General features: G+C 37.8%; 2 protein-coding genes across 2 annotated transcripts; both read right to left on the bottom strand.

Annotated features, from left to right (window-relative positions):
* Window positions 1–2,132: 2,132 nt before the first annotated feature.
* Window positions 2,133–7,235, bottom strand: LOC105051696 (PHD finger protein At1g33420). Its single transcript, XM_029266671.2, has 5 exons — window positions 6,369–7,235; window positions 5,761–5,887; window positions 5,378–5,593; window positions 3,379–3,963; window positions 2,133–3,024 (listed from the first exon to the last, which is right to left on the bottom strand). Exons 1-5 carry the CDS (start codon window positions 6,742–6,744, stop codon window positions 2,232–2,234), a joined length of 2,097 nt encoding a protein of 698 aa, XP_029122504.2. The 5' UTR covers window positions 6,745–7,235; the 3' UTR covers window positions 2,133–2,231.
* Window positions 7,236–14,078: 6,843 nt separating this feature from the next.
* LOC105051695 (protein NRT1/ PTR FAMILY 4.4) lies at window positions 14,079–18,673 on the bottom strand. Its single transcript, XM_010932249.4, has 5 exons — window positions 18,391–18,673; window positions 17,789–18,006; window positions 16,866–17,306; window positions 15,449–15,576; window positions 14,079–15,091 (listed from the first exon to the last, which is right to left on the bottom strand). The coding sequence occupies exons 1-5, from the start codon at window positions 18,515–18,517 to the stop codon at window positions 14,203–14,205; spliced, it is 1,803 nt and encodes a 600-aa protein (XP_010930551.2). The 5' UTR covers window positions 18,518–18,673; the 3' UTR covers window positions 14,079–14,202.
* Between the last annotated feature and the right edge of the window lie 3,997 nt (window positions 18,674–22,670).

Raw genomic sequence — 22,670 nt, forward strand, 5'->3', positions numbered from 1 at the left:
CGAGTAACTGGATACTTAGGGCCAGAGGAAGAATGTTTCAAATAGGTTGGGCGATGGCTTATCTTTTTCTTTTTCAAATATCATCTAGTACGACTGTATGATTGGACTCCGCAGATTATAGATTCTTCACTATGCTAGAGAGTTCTTTGTTCTAGCCTCGAAGTTAAGGCATTATTGTTGCTTGATTTGATTGTGGCTTATGTTTCCCAGGAATTTGTAGATTACCTCGAGACGATTTGCAGGAAACAGAAATTCTAAGATGGTTCAGTTGTGAATCTCTGTTTATTCTGGCAAAACCACTTTGTAACTCTTAAAGCTTTTTTTTTGGCCTTTTTGGTTGGGGGGGGGGGGTGGGCGGGGTTGGACACAAACTGGGCTTAAAGCTTGAATAAAATGTAAAAGGACATGGTTATATCTACGTATCTTTCCACAAAAGATACTGAACGTCCCAGGGAGCTGAATGAATACCTGTGAAACAGTTATAACTCTAAAATTATATCTGGTTCCCAGGAATGAAAAAAGAATCGAAGTGGGATGGAGAATGGAAGGAAGAAGAATTATAATTTTGGTTTAAGTATTTTTTGGCGATTAATTTTGGTTAAAATATTTAGTTTATCTAGTTATATATTAGAATGTGATTAGTTTTATATTTTTAATAATAATTTAATATGTATTATTGTATTTGTATACTCTATTTATTGTATAATATTTATCTAATCTATTATTATCTTTTTATTCAATTAAATTTAAGCTTAGATTTCTATTTTATTTAATGTGATTTATGACTTTTATTTTCTTTTATTTTAATTATTTTTATTTTATCTGCATTTTATATCTTAAACCAAATATTTTATTTTTCTTTCTAATTTTTATTTAGTGTTTTTTCTATTTTTATTTTTTCTAGTTGTTTATTTTCTTTGATTTTTAATATTTATCTATTTTATCTTTTATATTAGATAATATGTAGTAGTTTATTGTTCTATTTGTTTTAACATGCATTGCCCATTTGCTGGTACATGGTACGAAATAATCTTATAAATCATAGTTAATACGATATTACATTGCATGGTATTTGATATTTTATTATTTTTATACAGTAATATTGATCCATTTATATTTATTTAATCCTTTATTTATAAATTTTTACCATAATGATTGATAACGACTTATATGTAAAATATCTTTGTTACTATTTATACCTTAAATATTATTAATTTAGTAAATCATAAAAGATATCATTCATTTCTATTTTATGTGAGTGATCGAGTGGAATTGTCATTCTTTAAATAAATAAGTCATGATTCTAAAGGAATTATTATTTCAACCTTTAATGTAACACCAAATTTTTGAATAAGGCTGAAATGGGATTCTCCATTCCATTCCAATGCTCATTTCAGTGAACCAAAAATAACATAAGAGTCTCACATATTTCTGCGACTAGCTCCTTCTAATACCTAGTTGTTTTCTTAAAAGAAAGTCAGCGCCAAGTCTTGGGACCTCCAAACCATAACTCATGACCGTATCAACGGCAGCGATGCATGGGCCCCAACAATCACTTTCTCCGCCATGGCAGGCAACACGGCTGTGTCCATAATATTATGGCCATACGAGCATAACTTCGTTGCCGATATGGGGCCCTAGTGTCACGCTTAGTTTTGCACAATCCAATACAAGATCATTTATTCTTATACCAAGGAACCACACAATTAATTTATGAGCATGGCTTCCCCACCATAGCAACTCCTAGACCAATAATGAACACCTGTTCCTGCCAAATAAGAGCATTACAACAATCCTTCTGATTCAACAAAAAAACCCATTAAAAGTTTTTTTTTTTTTTTTTTTTCTAATTTAACTTGAACTTCAGCTAATCATGAATATTTTGGACTTTATTATTCAAAATGGATGTATAGCTCCAGTCTTACCTCCTATAATGCAGCTAACTCATCACATTCGAATCTAAATGTGCCAAGACTCGTAGAGTTAAATTTAATATATTACATTTTTTTTCTCATCTTCTTGTTCCTTTCTTTAGAAACTTCATGACCTAGTTGTTCGGAATTGACTGAATATGATATATTATGCTGTTTTTACCCATTGCAAGAAGAGAGTAAAAAACTTGGAGCAAAGCATTAATCAAAAAAGAATCTTATAGGAACTATTGTAATTAATCAAATCTGGTAACCATAATCTGTCTATGTACATCATTTCGTATAGTTCTATTAACATTGTCACCCCACTGGGGTCAAGCTTCTATATTTGCCCTCTATGGTGGCCGATGAAACTGCTACATTCTGGCACCTCCCCAAAGTGGTGGTGTCCCCAGAAATTGTGCTACCACTGCCTGCGCTCTCACTGGAGCTTCCACACTCCCTACAGACAAATTGTGAAGGTACCTCATCCAAATCACTGATCCCAGAACATATGGTGTGCTGCCACACCCCACACATGTCACAAGCCAGCATTCTCTCACCATCATCATCTTTGACTCCACAGATGCAGTCCACCAGCCATTCATCCATACCCCTCTCCATCCGGTAACGCTCAAGCTTATCCTCACCTCCCAGGCACCTCCCTCCAACTCGGACACTCTCGTCCGATCCAAGTATATGCTTAATTTGAGTGGAATCATTCACACCTTTGTGATCTACTAGAAGCTGCTCAGCTTGGAAAGTTTGGAAGATCAGGTAAGTCTCTTGGAATGCTTTGGACACTTCAGACTTCAGGTCTGCAACTGTAGCAGCTGCAGGAAGGACCAGGAGCTCCGGTGGGGGAGCGGTGTAATCCTTAGGCCAGTCGACCACCTCGATGCGACAACATACGTGGATTGCAAATGGATTTGAAGCCCCAAGATCATCCATCTTGTCATAGTGTTTAACGAACCGCTTGCAATCGAGGAGCTTCGATGCAGCTCTTCGGGCGTGCTGCCATTTCAATTGAGGCTTGTAGGGCTGCATGGTTGCAGGGTTAAGAAGTGCATCATAGAGGAACCTCATGTCATGGAGAAGGTGATGGGCTGATGGCCTGCGGAGGTATTGAGCAGGCAATGGCTTGGTCAATTAGCTTCAAGTCTGTAAAGAGGCAAGCAGAGAACTAACTAGCTTGAGAAAGCAGTGCATATTAATGACAAAAAAAAAAGAAAAAGAAAAAGAAAAAGATGGTCCAGTGCATGAGACTCCCATCATGTGGGATTTGGGAAAGGTCGTATCTACACAGCCTTCTACCAAGTATAGAGAGGCTGTTTCCATATTTCGAAGCCATAACCTTCAGGTCACAATAGAGCAATCTTATCATGGTGCCAAGGCTCGCCCTCTAGCACTTACTAATGACAGGTTTGAAACTTTATCTTATGGTTTCAACCAAGAAGAAGAGGCTAACCTGTACTCGATAACATTAGTCCCAGCAGTGCATCTGATCGCAACAATGGCACCATCATCAGTCGATTTACCACCTATTCTCTTGAGGCAGTAATCAAGCAGCTGGGGTGACCGTATAATCCGGCATGTGGCTCCCCTGAGAGAACGCTGAGTGACCCACCGGCACCCACCAACTGCTCGTAAAACCTTGATGATGGCATCCTCGGCCTTCATGGCATCCTCCTCTGTCCACGCCATGTTCTCTGTAAATTCTGAATGATTCTGCTCCTGGGAATCCTGATGCAGCTGAATAACGTATTTGAAGAGGGCCCTCACTGTCCTCAGGGGCCGGTCGGACAGGGCTTGATAGAAGGAGATGGTGCCTTGCAGTTGGGTGCGAGGTGGTCGGTCGTGGGGGAGGAACAGAGACAATGGCGTGCTGGAGAGGGTGTTTACTGCCTTCTGGTAGACATCAGCGGTGAGACCAAAGCTTCCAGAACCAAATTGGTATCCCCAGTCTCCATACCATGATCTGCCTCTAGTGACTGCATGGAGGAGCCGATACACCATGCCTCGCTTCATGGACACATCCATGACTGTAACTTTTCTGTCATAACAACAGACATATCATCCTTAGTTAATGATGATAAATAATATTACTTTAAGCATGAGTCCTTACTGACAATCATGCATAATCATAATTAGCAAGAATTTAGCATCTTCTCATGGGTGAAAATGGATTGGGTAGATCTAGATTGGAACTGAAGCTGACTTGGTCAAAGTCAAGATGTATGGGTTAGACATGGGTCCCCATGTTAGGTCCTTATCGACTTCCAATTGAGACCTGACCCAGTCAAACACCCTAATAGGTCTACTTTGAACTACAAAATTTAGATCACAAATCCGGGCCCACCCTTAAAACCTTTGATGTGTACCTAAAAGGATAGCTGACCGGCAACAGACCTACGAAGCTAAAGGTTGAATCCCGGTCCAAATGTTAAGCTGGATCCAAAACCTACTCCAACTCACTTGCATCTTGAATTATTTTTGATATTGATATATAAACTATGAAGATGAGCGTCAGCACAATGATAAAATTGCTTCATTATAATTTAAGGGTGGCAGGTTCGAAACACAAAAACAGTATATCTGATCCTTCCCAGACTCGTAATGATGGGAGCCTCGTACACTCGTCCATCCTTTTCTTATTGATGCATAAACTATGAGGAGCAGCATTACTTATAAATAATAATATTAATTTCTTGACTACCACATTTGTATTCTCTCATCTATATCTCCACATAGGTAGGTAGGTGACAGCATTTCGAACACATGTGGCAGGTCACCAACGGAAGGAGATATAAATTATATCTGCTGGGTCCCATGCAATACCAACTTCACTTTTAAGATAAATATAAATTGAGAGACCCAAAGGATCCGGATCCCACCAACAGATCCATCCATCCGAGCCCCAGTGAAGGTTTGCCGTATTAGACGGATGGTTGTGTCCCATTTGAACAGAGACACTGATGGTAGTCATAATTGAGGAGTGATCACCCTGCTTATGTACAGTAATTACTAATATTTACTGTGGAAGCCTTAATGGAGAGGACACTGTTTCATTTTGGCTATTAGGAGCATTATATTTTCGGATAGTACTGACTTTCTCCGAGCTAAACCTTTACATGACAAAACGTTATCACTATCTACCTGCTGAATTGAGTGTGTAAGCTGATGCAATTCTAGCTGTAGTGATGATTGATGATGATCATGATGGTGAAAACATGACAGAACGTTGTTACGAGTCTTATGACCTACCTGCTGAATTGAGTGTGCAAGCTGATGCAATTCTAGCTGTAGTGATGATTGATGATGATCATGATGGTGAAAACTTGACAGAACGTTGGTATGAGTCTTATGACCTACTGAATTAAAGGTGCAATCCCATGTGATTCTTGGTCTAAACACGTTGAAAGTATGCAAATATTCAACTAATTACCTTCAAATAGATTGAAATATACCTGACTCGGAGGAATTCACATAGCCTGTCCCAGAAATCCATTATATCACATCCACTCAAAAGCTTCGAGCCGCCTTCGCGGCCGTTGATCCGACGAAGATGGCCATAACCATTAGCATGCACCACACCATGCAGCAAATGAGTAGGATCATCGAGGCAAAAATGCATCCAATCTTCTACATCATCAGATTTAATCTCATAATTGCATGTATTGCATCTGTGAAACAACCCACGATCATACAAGATTAATGCTACATTAAGTTTTGGGATAGTATAATCTCAAATTGCTATTGCTATTCCCATGTATTCTTATTATCACAGGAAAAGCCGGAATTCTGCTTTATTATTTTAGCATAGGATAAGTATGAGGTTAGTCCTTCCCACCTTAAGCAAGAACACGGCAACACAGCCCGACAGCGTGGACATCCCTGCCAGTAATCAGTTATCCGCATAACGTTATGCCGGATAATGAAGTGATATCGCTTTCCACAAACAGGATGACCGCTCCAACCTGTCAAGATAATAACACCAACAATTATTACGTAATTAAACGAAACTTTTATTTTTTTTTAAAAAAAATCTTGATTAAAGGAACCACAAAATAACATATGTAACCCTAATTATTAGCAACTGTGATCAAATTGACCCAGGAACAATAACAACCATCAAACAGGTCTATTCTACGTGCTTCTTGAATCGAAGAACAAGAATAAAAACTTATTCAGAAAATTTTATTTTTTAACTTTGGAGAAAAAAATAAGTAAAAATTATTTAATAGTCCATCAGGGCCAGTGGGATATAGTATGCATGGAGATTCGCGCACGAGCCGTGATATAGACGCCATGTCTTTTCGTGCGTCAGAATCGTAAGATTTTGAATTGAAAAAGATCAAATAATTTAATAACCGGGAATTTTAATCAGATGCAATCACAGCCATTAATATATTGAAACAATGAAGATCGGCAATGGATGCGCCGAGATTGGATTCTTACCAACGACGCGGCAGTCGTCGCAGTAGACATCCTTCGAGCAGGCGACGTCGTCCTCCACCACGTCGAGCTCGACGTCCGGCCGCCCGCCGTCATCCGCCTCGCCGCCGACGCGAAACGCCACCCGCCACGTCGCCAGAGTCGGCCGGAGCAGCGCCGACAGCGGCGGGACACTCCGGCCGCACCGCGCTACGAATTCCCGCACGTTCCGCCGGAACGGCCCCTCGAGAGCGCTGGAGGGCTCGTCGCCGGTGGCCGGGAACGTCAAGAAGTCGTACATCTCCGCCGTCACCCGCCTGTTGGTCCGCTTGACGGAGCGGCCGTGGTCGACCGCGATTGGATCCGCTTTCCCTAGGCTTTGATCCCTCCGCTTTCCCATAATTTTAAACGAAAGCTAGGGTTAGGGCAAGAAATTTGGGTTTGCGGTTGCCAAACCAGAGAGGGGAAACGAGATAAGCGGAGCCCTATTTTCGTTTCCCACCGTATTTTCGGGGGAGAACTTGAGGCCTTCAGCGGTGCGAATAATTCGTTGCCTTTTTTTGAATACGGGGATCTACGAAGATGCCCATGAGGACTCGCATATTTACTGAGCGTGATATCTGTCTAAATAGTCTTAGGCGAGGGTATTATAGTAATTTGGACACGGCTCCCAGTTCTACCGGGATTCCGCCGGGGATAAGGATCAGTTCTTGTTTGGGTTTAGGTTGGTGTATCGTCTCCGAGTTATACTAGGATTAGTCCGGGAATAAGGATCAGTTAGTTGTTTGGGTATCGGGTGGTGTATCGTTCTGGACCCGTTAATTGCGAGGAAGCTGTCCCATTTTAGAGCAGGTTAGTTGGGCGGGTTTGGTGGTGGAGAAGGGAAGCTGGGCTTGGTGGTGGGATATCCGGGATCCAAGCGGATATGCTATTCTTTGTGACAGGGAATAAGATATAAAGTCCTCTGGAAGTGTCACCAGATTTAGGTCGGAGGAATATAGATAGCGAAGATATACACGTGACCATGCTACATATGCATGCAGTGCATATTATGACAACCTTGGCCTTGGCTTTGGATAATGATGTTATGCTGGGTATCTTGGCTTTGGATAATGATGTAATGCTGGGTATACGGTGACATGCCAACCAGTGTCCAACTGTCAATTGTTATCCAGTGGAAAAATAGATCTTTAAATTATATTCTTGTTAGCCTGTTCTTAAAAGATAATTTTTCTTTTCTCTCTCTTCTTTTTTTTTTTTTTTTTTTTCTTTTTTGCATGTATGTTTTTGGAACAATTTAATAATTAGATCTCTTGCAACCAGCAACTGAGGCTTTACTTATTCACCCTAAATCCAAAGGCAAGAGTTGTTGTTATATGGTACTGGCCTACCAGGACTGTCCGAACATTCACGTGTGTATAAAAAGAAAGAGTACTGATAGGATGATTGCAATCTCATTTATAATTAATGCTTGCAAGCTGCTTGGGAGCGAGTTGTGATTGGTTCAAAAATCAGCTCACTGTCAACCTGCTAGACCTTTTCATTTGTGGCTTGACCAACCTTGAAATACAAATAAATCAATAAAAGATTTATAATACATTTTTTAGTTGCTGTTTATTAAAAAAATGTGCTTCCTCTCTCCCTCCCTCCTCTCCCCTTTTGTACATACACTGAAACAGTGGATTATTAATCTTTTACTTCCTGAAAAAGGTGCTTCAGTTGTCTATATATATGTAGGACAATAATCCTATTAGTCTCATCCATGGAATTACCAAAATAATCTTTAGAGTGTTTGCCACCAAGTAAAAACTCATCACAATCTATTTTCCTCCATGACAAATTGATGCTGGATGGTTTATTTCTTCACACGAAAGGATCAGTTTTATCGGCAAAATGGAATCCTTCTTAAGCTTGATTTCAAGAAGCTATTGACAAAGTTAGCTTCACTTTCTATTAACATTTCTCCAAAAGAAACGGTTTACAACCAGGTGTTGCTCATGGTTATTGTGTGCAATTCTCTTTCCAGATGGGCAATATTTGTACTAAACAACCAGCCAAGTTCTTGGTTATCTCAATAGTGTTGGCCGAGACAAGGTACTGTTCCACTCTCAACTTTTTCTGCCGGTTGTTGATATCCTCGATCGGCCATGTATTCTCCAGAGGACAAGATGTTAGATTTATTACTGCTCTCAGTCCATGGCCTCCAAATGCACGAATCTGCTGTCTAATCTACAGAAAACACAATCTTCTGTAAAGCATCTACTCAACAGCTCACCACCATCATACTTTACCTAGATGCTTTTAAAAACTTCTCAGGTACCTGCACGTCAAATACTCTTCAACTCAGCAATGATTTTTTCTGGGAAACAGTCACGCTAAAGACCAAAGATTTTCTGAAATTATTCACCATAGATTGGAAAAGCACCCAATCAACCACCTTGGTTTGCCATTGCATGATCACACACCATCCAGCAACATGGACTTCCACTTATTAATTAACCATCTTGACCATAAACATGGTATCTATCCTCTTTAGGTTGACAGCTTAATTTAGTCAACTCAATTCTTTCTCCCCTACCATAATATTATAATATGTCCGTCTTTGCACTATCATAAATTAAGCTTTTTCCTGCGTTGGTTGCATCCAAAGATCTAATTCAATCTCTGGTGGCTTTTGTCTGATCAACTGGAAAGGATATTGTATGCCTAAATATAAAGGAGGTGTCAGTATTAAATTTCTAACATCGTACCCCAAAAAAATCTAAAATAAAAAAAGTCTAAAGACTTTTGAAAGTGGGTATGTTTCAAAGGAGAAGAGCGCATTGGAAGAGCTCCTTCTTCTTCTTTATAACCCTGATTCAAGCTTCTGGAATTCCAGATGCACCGATATGGAAACTCATGAACTTCGGTGAATTTTCGGTGAGCTCCTTCTACTCTTTTCTAAACAATTAACGGAGGACTCTTTTGACGCTGCTATAAAATATTATAGAAGATAAATGCACTGAAGAAAGTGAAAGTGTCCTTGTAGCTCGTCTTGGAAAAGGGATCCATACTGCGAGAAATCATTGCCTATAATGTGTGCACTAACGTGGACGTGCATGCAGCCCATCATGGCTGTTGGTTTGTAGTACGCTAAGATAAGTGCTTGATGAGTGGGGCCTAAAGGAATCAATAGTTGTTATTGCCCATATGCACGGAAACGTGGTGTATGCAGTGTAGCCAATAATTTCTCCTATGCTGAGGACTTTTGAGCTGGAAAAGGATGGCTTTTGAGTTTTGGTTTCATCTTATGTAGAGCCGTTCAGAGAATCGCTAATCATCTCAATGGAAGGGTATTGAAAAATGAAAAAATGTCCAGGGTGACCGTAAAGAAGCTCATTATCTCTCCAGTCAAGACAATTTTTAATAATGGTCAGATGTTAAAACTTGCCTTAATTGGAGAGGATGGCCAGCTTCTAGTTTGAGATTGGCACGTTCTAGTAATGTTTTCGTAAATTTGAAAAGAGAAGAACTCAAAGATATTTTTATAAAAAAGATGTTAATTTATTCTATTTGTGCAAGGGCGTTAATGGAGGAAGAATGGAGATCCTATTGAAAACTGGGGATTAATATTTGTTCATGTATCACTCTATTTTCTTCCTAATTCTTGCTTCCACTTCTAAACTCTATATTTTGTATTATGTTTTAATAAATCAAAGGAAGGAGGTCTTTTCTACCCGCGGTTCTTACATCAAACAAGAAAGTGATATATATATATATATATATATATATATACATATATTCATTTTTGTTTTTCCTTTCTTATTGTGCATTATTTTTGCTATTGTAATACAAACTTTAGAGATGTGGCTCAATCCAGGGTTTGTCTTTGTCATTATTATTATTATTATTTTCTTTTTTTTCTAACCCCTCCCTTTACCACAATAAAATTATTTTTTTAATAAAAATATTGTTCAAGATTTTTTTTTTCGCCCCCCCCCCCCCCCCTCGCTTTTGAATGGAACTCTATATTTCACATGCAAAAAGCCAATAAATAGTGTTTGGGTTGTGGAGCCATCGAGATGGTTAAAACAGGCAAAATGTTCAAGTTACATATCATAATCAAGACAAAATTTATATAGAATATATATTTATATAAGGAAACTAAATAGAGAAATACGATAGATAACTATTCTATATATATATAATATATATTTATATATATATATATATAGATGTTCTTAGAAGATGTAATGAAATGATACTCACCTCAAAAGCTTTCTATCAAAATATAGCAATGTGAAAGAAATAATAATCAGGAATGTTAAAGGACTCTTCTACTTGGAGAGGATATAGCAGGGAAATTAGTATCTTTAGAGCTTTCATCAAGGTAAGAGAGTATGACTTTTTGTAAATTAAAATTGTATAATCTCATTTCATACTAAATGTACCAAGCTTGAACCAGAAATCTAGACTCGAAATGAAGTTTGTGAAGAGCCAAAAATGGACTCTGCTTTGATCTTAGATCCAATAGCGTACAATATTAGGATCATTTCTATTTAGTTTTTGAATTCATTAAATATCAATTAAAATTTGTACCGAGCTTGAAACCAACATCTAACCAAGCTTCAACAAAGCATTAATTGATGCTTGAACTGAGTTTGATGCAAGCTTGAATTGCTTTCTAGTTTGATTTAAGTTTTTAAAGCTGATCAATTAGGCACCTGTCCTGACTTCATTTGAAACGAACCAATGTAAAATATTCAAGCCCGATCTCCACTTTCAATCTGGAAATTAAGCTTGATTAGACCCAGGCTAGGTCAATCTGAGCTCCTTGCACCCCTATCATTGAGGCATGCCCGGGCTGATAACCTTTAAAGGTTGGTCCACATTTAGAGAAGGCCTTGGCCCAAATTTTCAAGCCTGGGTCAGCTCAGTTTATCTTGCTGATGACCCTATGAGACATACACGAGAGAAAAATAATAATTTTTTGTACACCACATACATGCAATGTAGAAAAAAATAACTGTGCCTTTTGATTGGGCCACGTAACCACCGCTTTCTAATGTGCATTTAATGCTTGTAATTCTACTTTTTTTGTTTGAAATTTTGAATGACGAAAATATCCTTTCTTTTCGAAAAAGTTATGATATCCTATAGTCATATCATAACATCTTGCAGTTAAATTATGACTTTCTATTCATAATTTAGCTTAGGAAGTCATAAGAAAGAGAGGAGTATTTTTATTATTTAAAAATTTCATAAACTTTCAATCATAAAAATATCCTTCTTTCTTTATGACTTTTGAAAAAAATTATGGCTTCCTAAATACAGAAAGTCATAATTTGATCGCAGGATGACATAATATGGCCACAAGATATCATAATTTTTTTCAGAATAGGAGAGATATTTTTGTTATTTAAAATTTTAAACGAAAAAATAGAACTGCAGAGACTAAATGCTCTATTAAATGCTCGTTGGAAAGTGGTAGCTACGTACTCCAAAATGGATAAATGGTGTGCTACACATCACTTTTATTGCACCGCACCAGTGCACAAAGATTTTCTCCAAAGAAAAATGGTTCTATAACATAGCATATCAACCATACCATGTAACTTATCCTACACTTGGGTCCATCTAGCAGTGTTTGTAACTAACTGAGCATCATACTTAGCTCAGGACATTAAGCCCTAACAAGTACAAAAGGAAGGTACACTGTCAAGGAAATCTGCTTACCTCACCAAAATCTGCAGCAACTAATGTGGCACAATCCAACTAGCCTTGACCAAAATTATTTTTATTTGACATGTCAAGCTTTGTGTAAGTCCAATTTAGATACAATGGATCGAGCTGATTTTGCTTGATGGAGAAATGCCCCAACCTTTGGACAACTCTCCCTGTTGAAAAGAAGGTGATATATTTGTATTTAGTGCACATATGTAGTTAATTTTCAGCAGCTAAATCAAGTTGGCAGCTGGGCATGGATTAATACTGTGGTCCAGTTGAAAGAAAAGAAGAAGTTAGTGAGGCTTCTTTCAGAAAATGTAGACTGGCTCAATTTTGCATGGTTAGCACCAGTGCAGGTAGATGTAGACTCTTGCAGTTGAACATAATTTACCTGCAGCTTAGCATTAGTGCAGATACATGTGGCTTATTCATTAATCCACAAAATATATAACTATTCAGAAATAGTCAAAAGATATTATTTAAATTTTTTGATCTTATATAAATATTTAGGATCTATTCATTACATAGCTAATGTAGAATTAAACATACATCTGAACGGTCCAAATAGAACAAGCCCTGGGCCCATACTGAACTCGTTTCATTCTTATCTAAATCCCAAAAACCAGAGCATGCCTCATGATATCTAAATAGAACAAGGCTAGTCTAATGTCTATGTTAAGTTTGTCCTAGCCCTGGGCCCATACAGAACTCGTTTCATTCTTATCTAAATCCCAAAAAACAGAGCATGCCTCATGATATGTAGATGTCACTTCTGCTCTCTTTCTTTCTTCCATGAACAAGAAACAATAATTTTGTTTACTTCAAATATTTCACTTAAATGTTTTATCTAAAATATTCAAGATATTGTCAAAGAAATGCTCCATCCAAACTACTTCATCCTCCACCTCTGCTCAAAATTCCAGGGCAACATCAATTGCTTCTACTTACTAGGCTTTCATATCCTTTGTCACATCCTCTCTAGTCTTCTGTAGTGCTTCTGACGACGCTGGACCCCTTGCTGTCTTTCCCCTCACTCGGTCACTGGCGACCTCAGTCCAATGGCCTTTCCAATATATATATATATATATATACTTTTTTTAATTTATTTTTGAAGGGGGCCTTTCGGATAATTAAGACACCTCAATTTTGAACACTCTAAACAAAATAATTGACTATCAAGAGCTTAAACTGCTAAGAGTAGCTAGAATCTGATGGTGGCATCACAACATATAAAATAATTGGATGACTTTTTCATCTCTAATTTCCTCTGACAATGGAAGTTGCAATTATATCCTTGGGAACAAAGCTCAAAAGCATGCATCTTTCTTTTCCCTCCAAGCTCTTAAAGCTACATCTCCGGGAAAGGATCCATTTTAAATATGTTTCACTAACAATTCCAGCTTCTAGATGTGGTAGCTTTCAAGAGAAAAGCCAACTCCAGAGCTTAGGATCATGTAAATCATGGGGTCCATTGAGTTCATAATATCTTTGTTTGGCAAGCATAAGGGTGTCAATTATAATGCCAACCTCAACTCTATGTGCTTTGATTGAGAGGGCCTATGTTCCCACCAGAACATGTAGGGCATGTTTGGATAGAAAAGTGACCTGACAGAGGCATAGGAGCTTTGTTCCAATCCACCATCTTATTCTGTGTTGCAGGTTTCATTCACCTTTCCATAATGCATCAAATCACAATACATGAAATGTTTCTAGGTGGACCTTTCTCCTTTTTTAACCACCTCAACACAAGTTACTACTCTACCACATCCTTCTCTCAATTTCTTTATTGAGAGGAATCCATCTCTTAATTTCTCACACAACAATATGTGACAAGGACTTTGATGACAACAACAGTAGGGTAGACAGGAAGAAAGCAGAGCCTAATAAACATCTTGACTATGTTGTTAGACCTAACTCCTTTATAACTCTCTTTGAGACTTTTACAATGTAGTGTTTGGTTAAATATCTTTGTAATCCAGTCAAAGACCGACATCATTAGAGGACATGTTAACCTGCCACTGCAACAAGTTTGGTATGATCATATATTTATGCTTTCCTTTATTCTACCTTTCATTAGCTTAATACAAGGTCAAGATAAAAGTGAAAAAAAAAGAAAAGAAAAAAAACCAATAAAGTGGTGAAGCTAGCCTTTTCACACTATATTCTCAGCTTCTACATGCTTTGAGGAACTGAAGCTGAGGTGGTCCTCTTCACCATTGGGACCATGTGCTGAAGTAGTTGATAGAGATGGAATGCAAGAGTACCATCTTGACCAGTAAAGGTAATTGAAGAAATTGAGGAGGCTGAGGGCAGCAAGGAGCCAATAGAAGTAGTCCAGCCTATCCTTGTTGAGGTCATTGTCACTGAGCCAGCCACCCTTTGATGAGCTTGAGGTGATCTTGTTCACCAGTGAGACTAAAAGCGAGCTCAAGAAAAATCCAAATGAGTAGGAGCAATAGGTTATGGCTGTCAAAAAGGACTGCATCCCACCCAATGACTGCTTGTAGAAGAACTCGATGAGGCCCACAGCAGTGAACATCTCGGAGACTCCAAAGATGAGGAACTGTGGGGCTATCCAAAAGATGGACAAAAGCTCATCTGTACCAATAGCAACCTCCCTTCTCTTCTTCTCCACTAAGGCTGCCGCAACCATCGAGAAGGTCACGGTGCAGAGGCCGATGCCAATGCGCTGGAGAGGAGTGATCCCCGATTCCTTTCCAGTGAGCCTTCGAGCTAGAGGGACAAAGCAAATTTCATAGATGGGGACAAGAACAATGAGAATGATGTAAGGGATGGCTTGGAGAGAAGCAGGAGGGATATGAAAGGATTTCGTGAGTTGGGTGTTCATGGCACTTCCTTGTTGGACTGAGAAGGTCTGAAGTTGAGCTAACACTGTGTTGAAGATAATGGTACATGCAAAGATAGGGATCACCGAGAGGACTATCTTCACTTGCTCAACTTCAGAAATAGTGCATAGCCTCCATGGGCTCTCCTCCATGTTAGAATCATCTTGAACTTTGATGCAGGCCTTGTCTAGAAACCTGCATTCATTACAAAATCATAATAAGTATGAAATTTACAGATCTTGTAGTTAAAGAATTAGCTAGCCTACTTCCTCCTCTTCTCTTCCAAAAAAGAAATGAGCTAGCCACGTTATTATACATATCATGAAACATAGGTAGAGAGAGAGAGAGAGAGAGCAGCCTATCCTGAAGTTATCCGCATGAGCAGTAAAGCCCTAAAGCCAAATGAATGCAACCGAGTTCATGATGTTTAAACTATATATCTTGTTTTCATTGTTAATACTAGTGGGTTTAAATAATTCAGGGCAGCTTTTAATCTTTGTTAATGCAGGCACTGCTCTCCGAGGGATTTACATTATATATAGAAATGCAAACCTGAATTTGTCAGTGTGTCGAAGGCCACTCACTACGAGGTGATCAGGTGCATTGTTTCGGTGCCGGTGAAGCATTTCAGAGCTAGATGGACAAACTTGCTTTCTTTTAGTAATCGCAGCTATGAAGACCTGCAAAATTTTTTAATTCCAAACTGTATTAGATACCATAGCCAATGGATCTAAGGATAAGAATTTGCACAGAGTTTACAATTTCTTATTCCGAATAAAGTTGGTAGAAAGAAGGTAGTGTCTTCAGAAGTCTTAAATCTTAACTAAACAGTATACACACTTCAATGTTTGTTTATTTATCTATATATGATGCGAATACACCCTTCTAATTAATTGGAGAAATCAGACACCCAAACTATTCTTACAGTAAATTTTTTAGACCCTTCTCCATCAGCTGAAATAGAGGTAACAGGAGATACAAGCTGGCTTTTTAATAATCATTAGAGGGAGGAATTTATTTATAACGAAAGTTAATCTTTCTTAACATAGAATAGTCCTATAAACCGACCAAAATTTCATTTAGACCAAAGCAGATCAGTGTCGTCAGCAACAACCTAAGCATGTCCACAACCAACACATATAAAATATATATATGTATATATTAAGAACTTTCATGTAAGTACAAACCTAAGGACTCGAGAGAAGCATGCTCATGAGTTTCTACTGTTTGACCATTAAAAAAATATCGATCAGTCCAAAAAACCACCTATAATTGAATATAATATTGTTACAAGTGATGGAAATTTGTTCACAATAAGCTTAAAGTAATTCATATGATACAATCAATCACAGGGAACACTAATATATAACTATTTCCTCATTAATATAAATTAAAACTAAAAGATGCAAGCAGACAAGCAGACAGCACAACAAATAAAAGAGATACTAATTTATTTGTTAATTCCATGAATTCCGAGTAAAATAGAAGAAGATTTCTATTAGTTTCGAGGAAATAACAAGGCCACTAGTTTGACCAAGCACAGTAGCACCAAAAAGATATTCCTTGGATTCTTGAGCAACACCCTAGAGAAATTACCCACTCACTACGAGTAATTATAGAATAATTGCAATCATATTAAGCACTTAACTCCAAAGGAGTACACCTCATGAAAATTTGTGGACCTAACGCCCAGGAAAACATGAGTACCATCATAATAGCCCACTTACTAGTGGTAATCATGCCATGTTTTTTGCTTATCACCAGAGTTTTCCTAGATAGAATCAATCTGGGCCATCCAATTGCTTTGATGACATCTTGGATGATAAACAAAGAAGAAGATATCGACCGAATTACCTGCTAATAATTGAAACTCTAGGTACTATGCACTATGACAACTAACAAGCCCTGTCAATTTAACTTATGAAGCCAATAAGTGAAGAGCAAGGAAAGCGATGATATTGAAACTTACTCTTGCAATTGGGGTAAAGATGCTACCCTGAGGTGGCTTGTTCATATAGAAGACCATACCAGATATCAAGCTGATAAGGCCCATTGCCATGGCAGCTGCCGACACTCCGAAACCGACATCCATCCCCGACCGAGTCTGGACCCAAACGAGCACGGTCAGAGCAATGAGCTCACCAACACAGAAGCTGAAGTAGGCTGTGTTGAAGTAGGTAGAGAGCTTCTTAGACTGTTTCGGGTCATCTTTCCCGAACTGGTCAGCACCATGGGCGATCATGTTAGGCTTCAGGCATCCACTCCCTAAGGCCACCAAGTAGAGAGCAATAAAGAATATAGTGGCCTTGAAGCCTTTGGCCTCCACGCAATGCTCTTCTATGGACATCATGTTGCATTGAGGTGGCCTCAGCTGGGGGAGATGCGCTTGGACTGATAGTAGTATGAACCCCTGGATATAATCAACACAAATACTCACCATGTCAGTGAAAGAATAGCTTCGTTTCCCCTTTGTTAACTCCCATTTTTCTTTTCTCCTCCTTTGATATTTGGTGTATCATTTCCTATTGTTTAGAAAGAATTTGGCTACAAAGTTTTTCTTTGAAAAAGATTTAGGATTCTCCAATTCTAGTGGGTGCTTATGAAAAAATTTATTTATCATGGATAGCTACGGTATGGTTTTACCTTGATTTTTTAAATATGAATCTTGAAAGCTCACAATTTCCTTTTTTGATGATTTGATTCCTTTTCTTCACCTTTCTCAAGTGACTAGGGAAGGACTAAGAAAAGTTTATTATATATGTCTGTTTAATAACAGCCTGCAGATTCTTCTTCTTATCTATCTCTGTCCTCTCTGCTCAATTTGATGTTCATGTGGACATGTTGCAGTTGGATGTTAGGAACAATTCAATGAACAAGAAACACAAGACTTACAGAGAGCTCCACAAACCCAAATATCAACATAGTCCAGAAGCTCCCCAGATAAGAATCTGAAAGGAATCCCCCAAGCAGAGACAAGAGAAAGATAGTTCCCACAAAGTTGGTAACTATGTTTGCTGATTTCGACAGAGGAAAGTGCATCTCATTGAATACATATGTTATGAGATTGTTCCCCACAGCAGCAATTGCCATGATTTCAAATGCTTGAATGCCTGGAAAAGCAAAAGCAGGAATAAGCAAGATGTTTGAGATGTAATCTACTATCTTAATTCCAAAGCATTAAATTTAAAGAAAATGGAGAACTTTAGCACGGCTCCTCAAAGAGAGATGGGGAAAAAAAATCAGTGGAGCTTTCCCAGGCAGCTGAAATTGCCCAAAAGATAGTGTTTTAGCAATATTGACCCTCAAATAACCCAACAAATGAATGAAAAATAATACACATAGGCATATTAAATACATTTGGATAAGCTTAAGAGCCTTCTTATTATGTCAATAATTCAAAAGCCTTCTGGAAAAAAAAGCAGTTAGAAAACCAGTCAAAATTCAGAGAGTGTGTGTGTGTGGGCTCACAGAGAGAGAGAGAGAGAGAGAGAGACCTAAAACAAAGACAGCAGCTTTCATGCCACCATGCTTACTGGGCTTGCAGGGTTTGCCCCTCCAATCAACAGAGACCTCAGCAAGCACCGAGTCCCCTTTGAAATTTTGTCTTGTCTCAACATCCATATCCTCTTCCTCTCACACAAACGCACGCACACACTCTCTCCTCTATTTGCCACAGGTGGGAAGAATCTCTTGGAAAGCTCACAAACAACTATACAATGAAAGCTCTGCTTCCAAGAGAACTTGGTAAATCCAAGGCAAGTTGATGCTCTTATTTATAATGGTTAGCTGAGGGGAGAGATAGAGAGAGAGAGGGAGAAGGGTGGGGAAATGTTATGGTTGGTGTGGTATGCTTTAGCCCATGGTGAGGGGAATGATGATTGTGAACAGTCAAATGGATAGTGCAAGTCTCTGTTGGACGGTCAGAGACTGTTGTGCTTTAGAGGGAGCAAAGTGGAGGGGATAGCTGAACGCTGGTCTCCCACATAGAAAATCTTGGAATTGGAGGGCTTATTAAATCTATTTCTCATCCTTATCTTTTATCAATCATCTGTTTTTCTTATTCTCTTATTATTATGAACTAAATAATGATTTAAAAAAAAAAAAAAAACACTTTTGACATAGAAAATCTGGTAATCGGACAGCTGTATTAAATCCATTTCAATCTTTTTTTTTTTTTTTTTTTTTTTTTGAGGAAAAGGATGCTAAGGAAATAACCTTAGTCACCCAAAAACCCATTTCACCCATATCTTTTCACAATCATCTGTTTAATATGAACTAAATTTTGATGAAAAACTAAAACTTGGTGGTGATGTAAGTGGTGTGGAACGCAGAAAGTTGGCCTTTCCCATGGGACCAATTATGATATGCTCACACATTAATTAAATAATTGAGTACGCTACATAAATATTATGTACACGTATCCCTGATACCTAATTTTATATATACTAAGCTGCATGTACATGTGCATACATTAAATAATTGAGTTCATGATACACACATATCTACAAGCACGTGTAAATAATATGTACATGTAGCCCTAATACGTAATTTCATATGTACTAAGATGCACTTACGTATCCATTAAAAATTTAGAAAAACGTGTGCACAGATAAAGTAAATTATTTTTTGTATGGTACCTTTGCTCAAAAAGTATATATCAGACATATCATGAATTGATGATGTACATGATCTAATGTGGTGGCAACCAAGAAGGTGTCTAACATGGAACATAGGAATCTATGTTTCTAATTATTGATCCAACCAATAAAACATGTTAGATTAATTAGTTTAATTTTAATTATAGTCTTTCTTTTTTTTGCAAAAAAATTAATGGTGTCTAACCCATGCATGGAAGACAAGAAATAAGTTAAATTGTCTTTTTTTTTTTTTTTTTTTTGTGAGGAGAAAATGATAAAGTTAAATTATAGTTTTATAAATAGATCTATAGGGAGAGAAGATTATGCGAAGAAGATAAAGAAATACGAGACAATGGACTATAATAGATGTTGAATGTTGAGCACAGAAACTCTGCTTGCATGTTCATGCCTCATGCATGACATACAGAAAGAAATACACATGTATCATATTCTTTGTTAAAAGGAAGTGAACTCACATCATGCCCCTAAACAAGAAATTTGTGCCATTCAGAATTATTCATTCTACATCTTTCTATATAACTCTCAGATTTGTCAACACATGCATGGGTTTTATCTTCTATTAACAACGTGCTTATGTTGCTATCCTGCTACTATAACGGGAATGCATGGGTCTTACCATTTTTCTTGCTAAGAATGGGTGAGACTAAAAATTAAGAGAGATAAAATATTGAATAGCAGATTAATGGACAAAAAAGCAAGCGTTAGGAGTATCTAGTAATTCCATGCAAAATGACGGTTAAACATAACGCGGCAAGGATCATAAAAACATATTTATGGGTCAGGAAAGGACAGAATGCAAAGCACTTTCCACAGGTAACTTGAACATATCTTATATAAGTGTGTCCTAAGTTAGAACCTGACCTATTTCTACAACCATAACACATATCCTAAGTGTCACAAAATTCATTTTTTTTTGTCAATGAATCAATTGATTCTAAATGTTTAAGCTGCTAAGAAATGGATTGTTAATATATATATATATATATATAATGTATGTCTGTATATCGATCAACATTTTCATATGAGAATGCAAAGTTAGATTCAGTATATTTTTTTAAAAAAAATTCACTGCTAAAGAATGTCTACTATTATCATGCAGATGCTCTGAGCCTTTGTCCATGAACTTGAGCTTCCACTTGTGTGAAAGGACTGCCACTTGTTTTGCTTCTTCCTGCATGCTCCTTTTCAAATTAATTGAAGTATATATATATGTTCTTTTTTCTTTGATGAGAATAATTGAAGTATTAGGCGTTATCTATTTCAATTTATATTTCAAGGTAGAGAAACAAAAAGATCATACAAACAAAATAATGGAATGCATTTATTCGATGAGAATCTCAATCACTTATATGACTTTTTACACGACCACTCATTCATTCTTTCTCTTGAATGCATTACTAGTGTTCTCAGCACTACTCCGATGACAACGCCTGCTCATGTATGAGCTCGTTTCCTTTGGACAGTGCATGGGGTGGGTAATAATCTTTTTTTCTCAAGAACAAATCTCCCAAGCCAGAAAAATTCTAGCAATGTGACTTAACCTTTTAAAAGTCGTGTGTCCACAGTCTGCACTCCCCTCTCCTGGCCACTATTGTTGGCCGGCACCTTTGCACTCTCTTTTCCTTTGTCTTCTTGGTTACATCTACCATCTTTTCTATGGGAAGGGATCAATAATTTGCTCCATAACTTTCCCGTTTGTATCCTCGATGCGTGTCACATTTTGTTTGTCAGCATCTTTGAGGGTTGGGTCATTTTTTTTCAGACCTCTCCAGAGACCATGCTTCAAGTTGTGGCTGCAGGGAAGCCTTTGGCACAGATTCATATCCCAGTGGAACTTTGTTCTTAGGCTTGGCATCTAATGGTACAAAAGAAAGGCTCCCGGCTCTGCGTTTGCGAATATTGTCTGAATGGAGAATCTAGTTGTCGAGTGGTGTAATGTCTCATTCATCAATTTGGCTACATCTTCCATCAGAAAAAAATTATGAAAAAGGAAAAAAAAAAAATGAAGGCTAGGATGATAGATGGAGATACATTAAGACCTAACTAAAATTTTAAGTTCTTTTTTCCTAAAACCATATGGTGACATGAGAAGTTGGTGGATTGGTTTGATCGCCTCTCCTAGGAAGGTGTTAGATATGCGATACTCTTTCCTTAATTATTTTATCTATGTCGGAAAGCATTTCAGACATGAAACATTTTTGTGTCATGTCAGCTTGGATGAAGTGACAAATCCAATGTATACTGAACAAATAGGTTAGTAAAAACTTGGACAACCTTTTGAAGTATTGGCTGGTAGTGCTGCCGCTACTAGCTCCTATGAGTAATAGCATGACCTCATATGTCCTTCCATACATTAATGGATCCTTCTACATCATAAAAAGTTCTCCTGGCCATAAGGAAAAAAGTTCAACCCTCCAAATGGCTAATGAGGAGGCATAAACATATGATGCTTTCTACCCTTGTTTATTTTTTACTGATGTTGAATGCTAGAAACAGTTTCACTTGTGAAACATGTTTTGCTTCATGTTAAAGTTAAAAGATGGGTGTGACAATCTAACAATTGCTAAACCAATGATCTTATATATACAAACTTCACCAACCCCTAAAGCATTGGTTAGTGCTTGATAGTGCCGAATTAAAGCTGCTGCTATTGCTCCTACTAACAAAATATAGGATCACTATTACTCCCACTGCGGATATTTACCACCACCCTTGGTAGTTGTTGGTATGTCTTTGTTTGCCAATTACTGCCCACTATTTAGTGGTCCTATCTTTCCAGTTACCACTTCACTACTTTTGCTATTGCTGTGCCAACTTCTATCGCACCATCTTAGTCCTACACACAATTGGCATGCCATGGTTATCATATAATAAAACCTCATAATCGATTTTTCTTTAAAAAAAAAAATATCAGACATGTCGGCAATATATAAAGCATGAAACATTGGCCCATTGATAAAACATGGGCTTGTAAATAGGTCCATTGGGCCTTCCTTTTAAAAAGTCTAATTCTGCACAACAGTCAGCTCTTGGACTCTTCTTAGCTGGATAAGATGAGTGCCCTAACAATTATGGTCCATTGATTATGGAATCAAAACCATGTATGCCTTAAATTT

This window comes from Elaeis guineensis, chromosome 9 (assembly GCF_000442705.2).
Source record: "Elaeis guineensis isolate ETL-2024a chromosome 9, EG11, whole genome shotgun sequence".
Classification (NCBI taxonomy): Eukaryota; Viridiplantae; Streptophyta; class Magnoliopsida; order Arecales; family Arecaceae; genus Elaeis; species Elaeis guineensis.

Excerpts from the sequence above, each read along its gene's own strand:
- LOC105051696 (XM_029266671.2), bottom strand. The coding sequence starts at position 6,744 with ATGGGAAAGCGGAGGGATCAAAGCCTAGGGAAAGCGGATCCAATCGCG. Across the intron at positions 5,888-6,368 it reads CGACGACTGCCGCGTCGTTG|GTTGGAGCGGTCATCCTGTT; the intron begins GTAAGAATCCAA and ends TTATCTTGACAG. Across the intron at positions 3,025-3,378 it reads ACTAATGTTATCGAGTACAG|GCCATCAGCCCATCACCTTC; the intron begins GTTAGCCTCTTC and ends ATACCTCCGCAG.
- LOC105051695 (XM_010932249.4), bottom strand. The coding sequence starts at position 18,517 with ATGGATGTTGAGACAAGACAAAATTTCAAAGGGGACTCGGTGCTTGCT. Across the intron at positions 18,007-18,390 it reads AGCTGCTGTCTTTGTTTTAG|GCATTCAAGCATTTGAAATC; the intron begins GTCTCTCTCTCT and ends TTGCTTTTCCAG. Across the intron at positions 17,307-17,788 it reads TTGGGTTTGTGGAGCTCTCT|GGGTTCATACTACTATCAGT; the intron begins GTAAGTCTTGTG and ends GATTATATCCAG.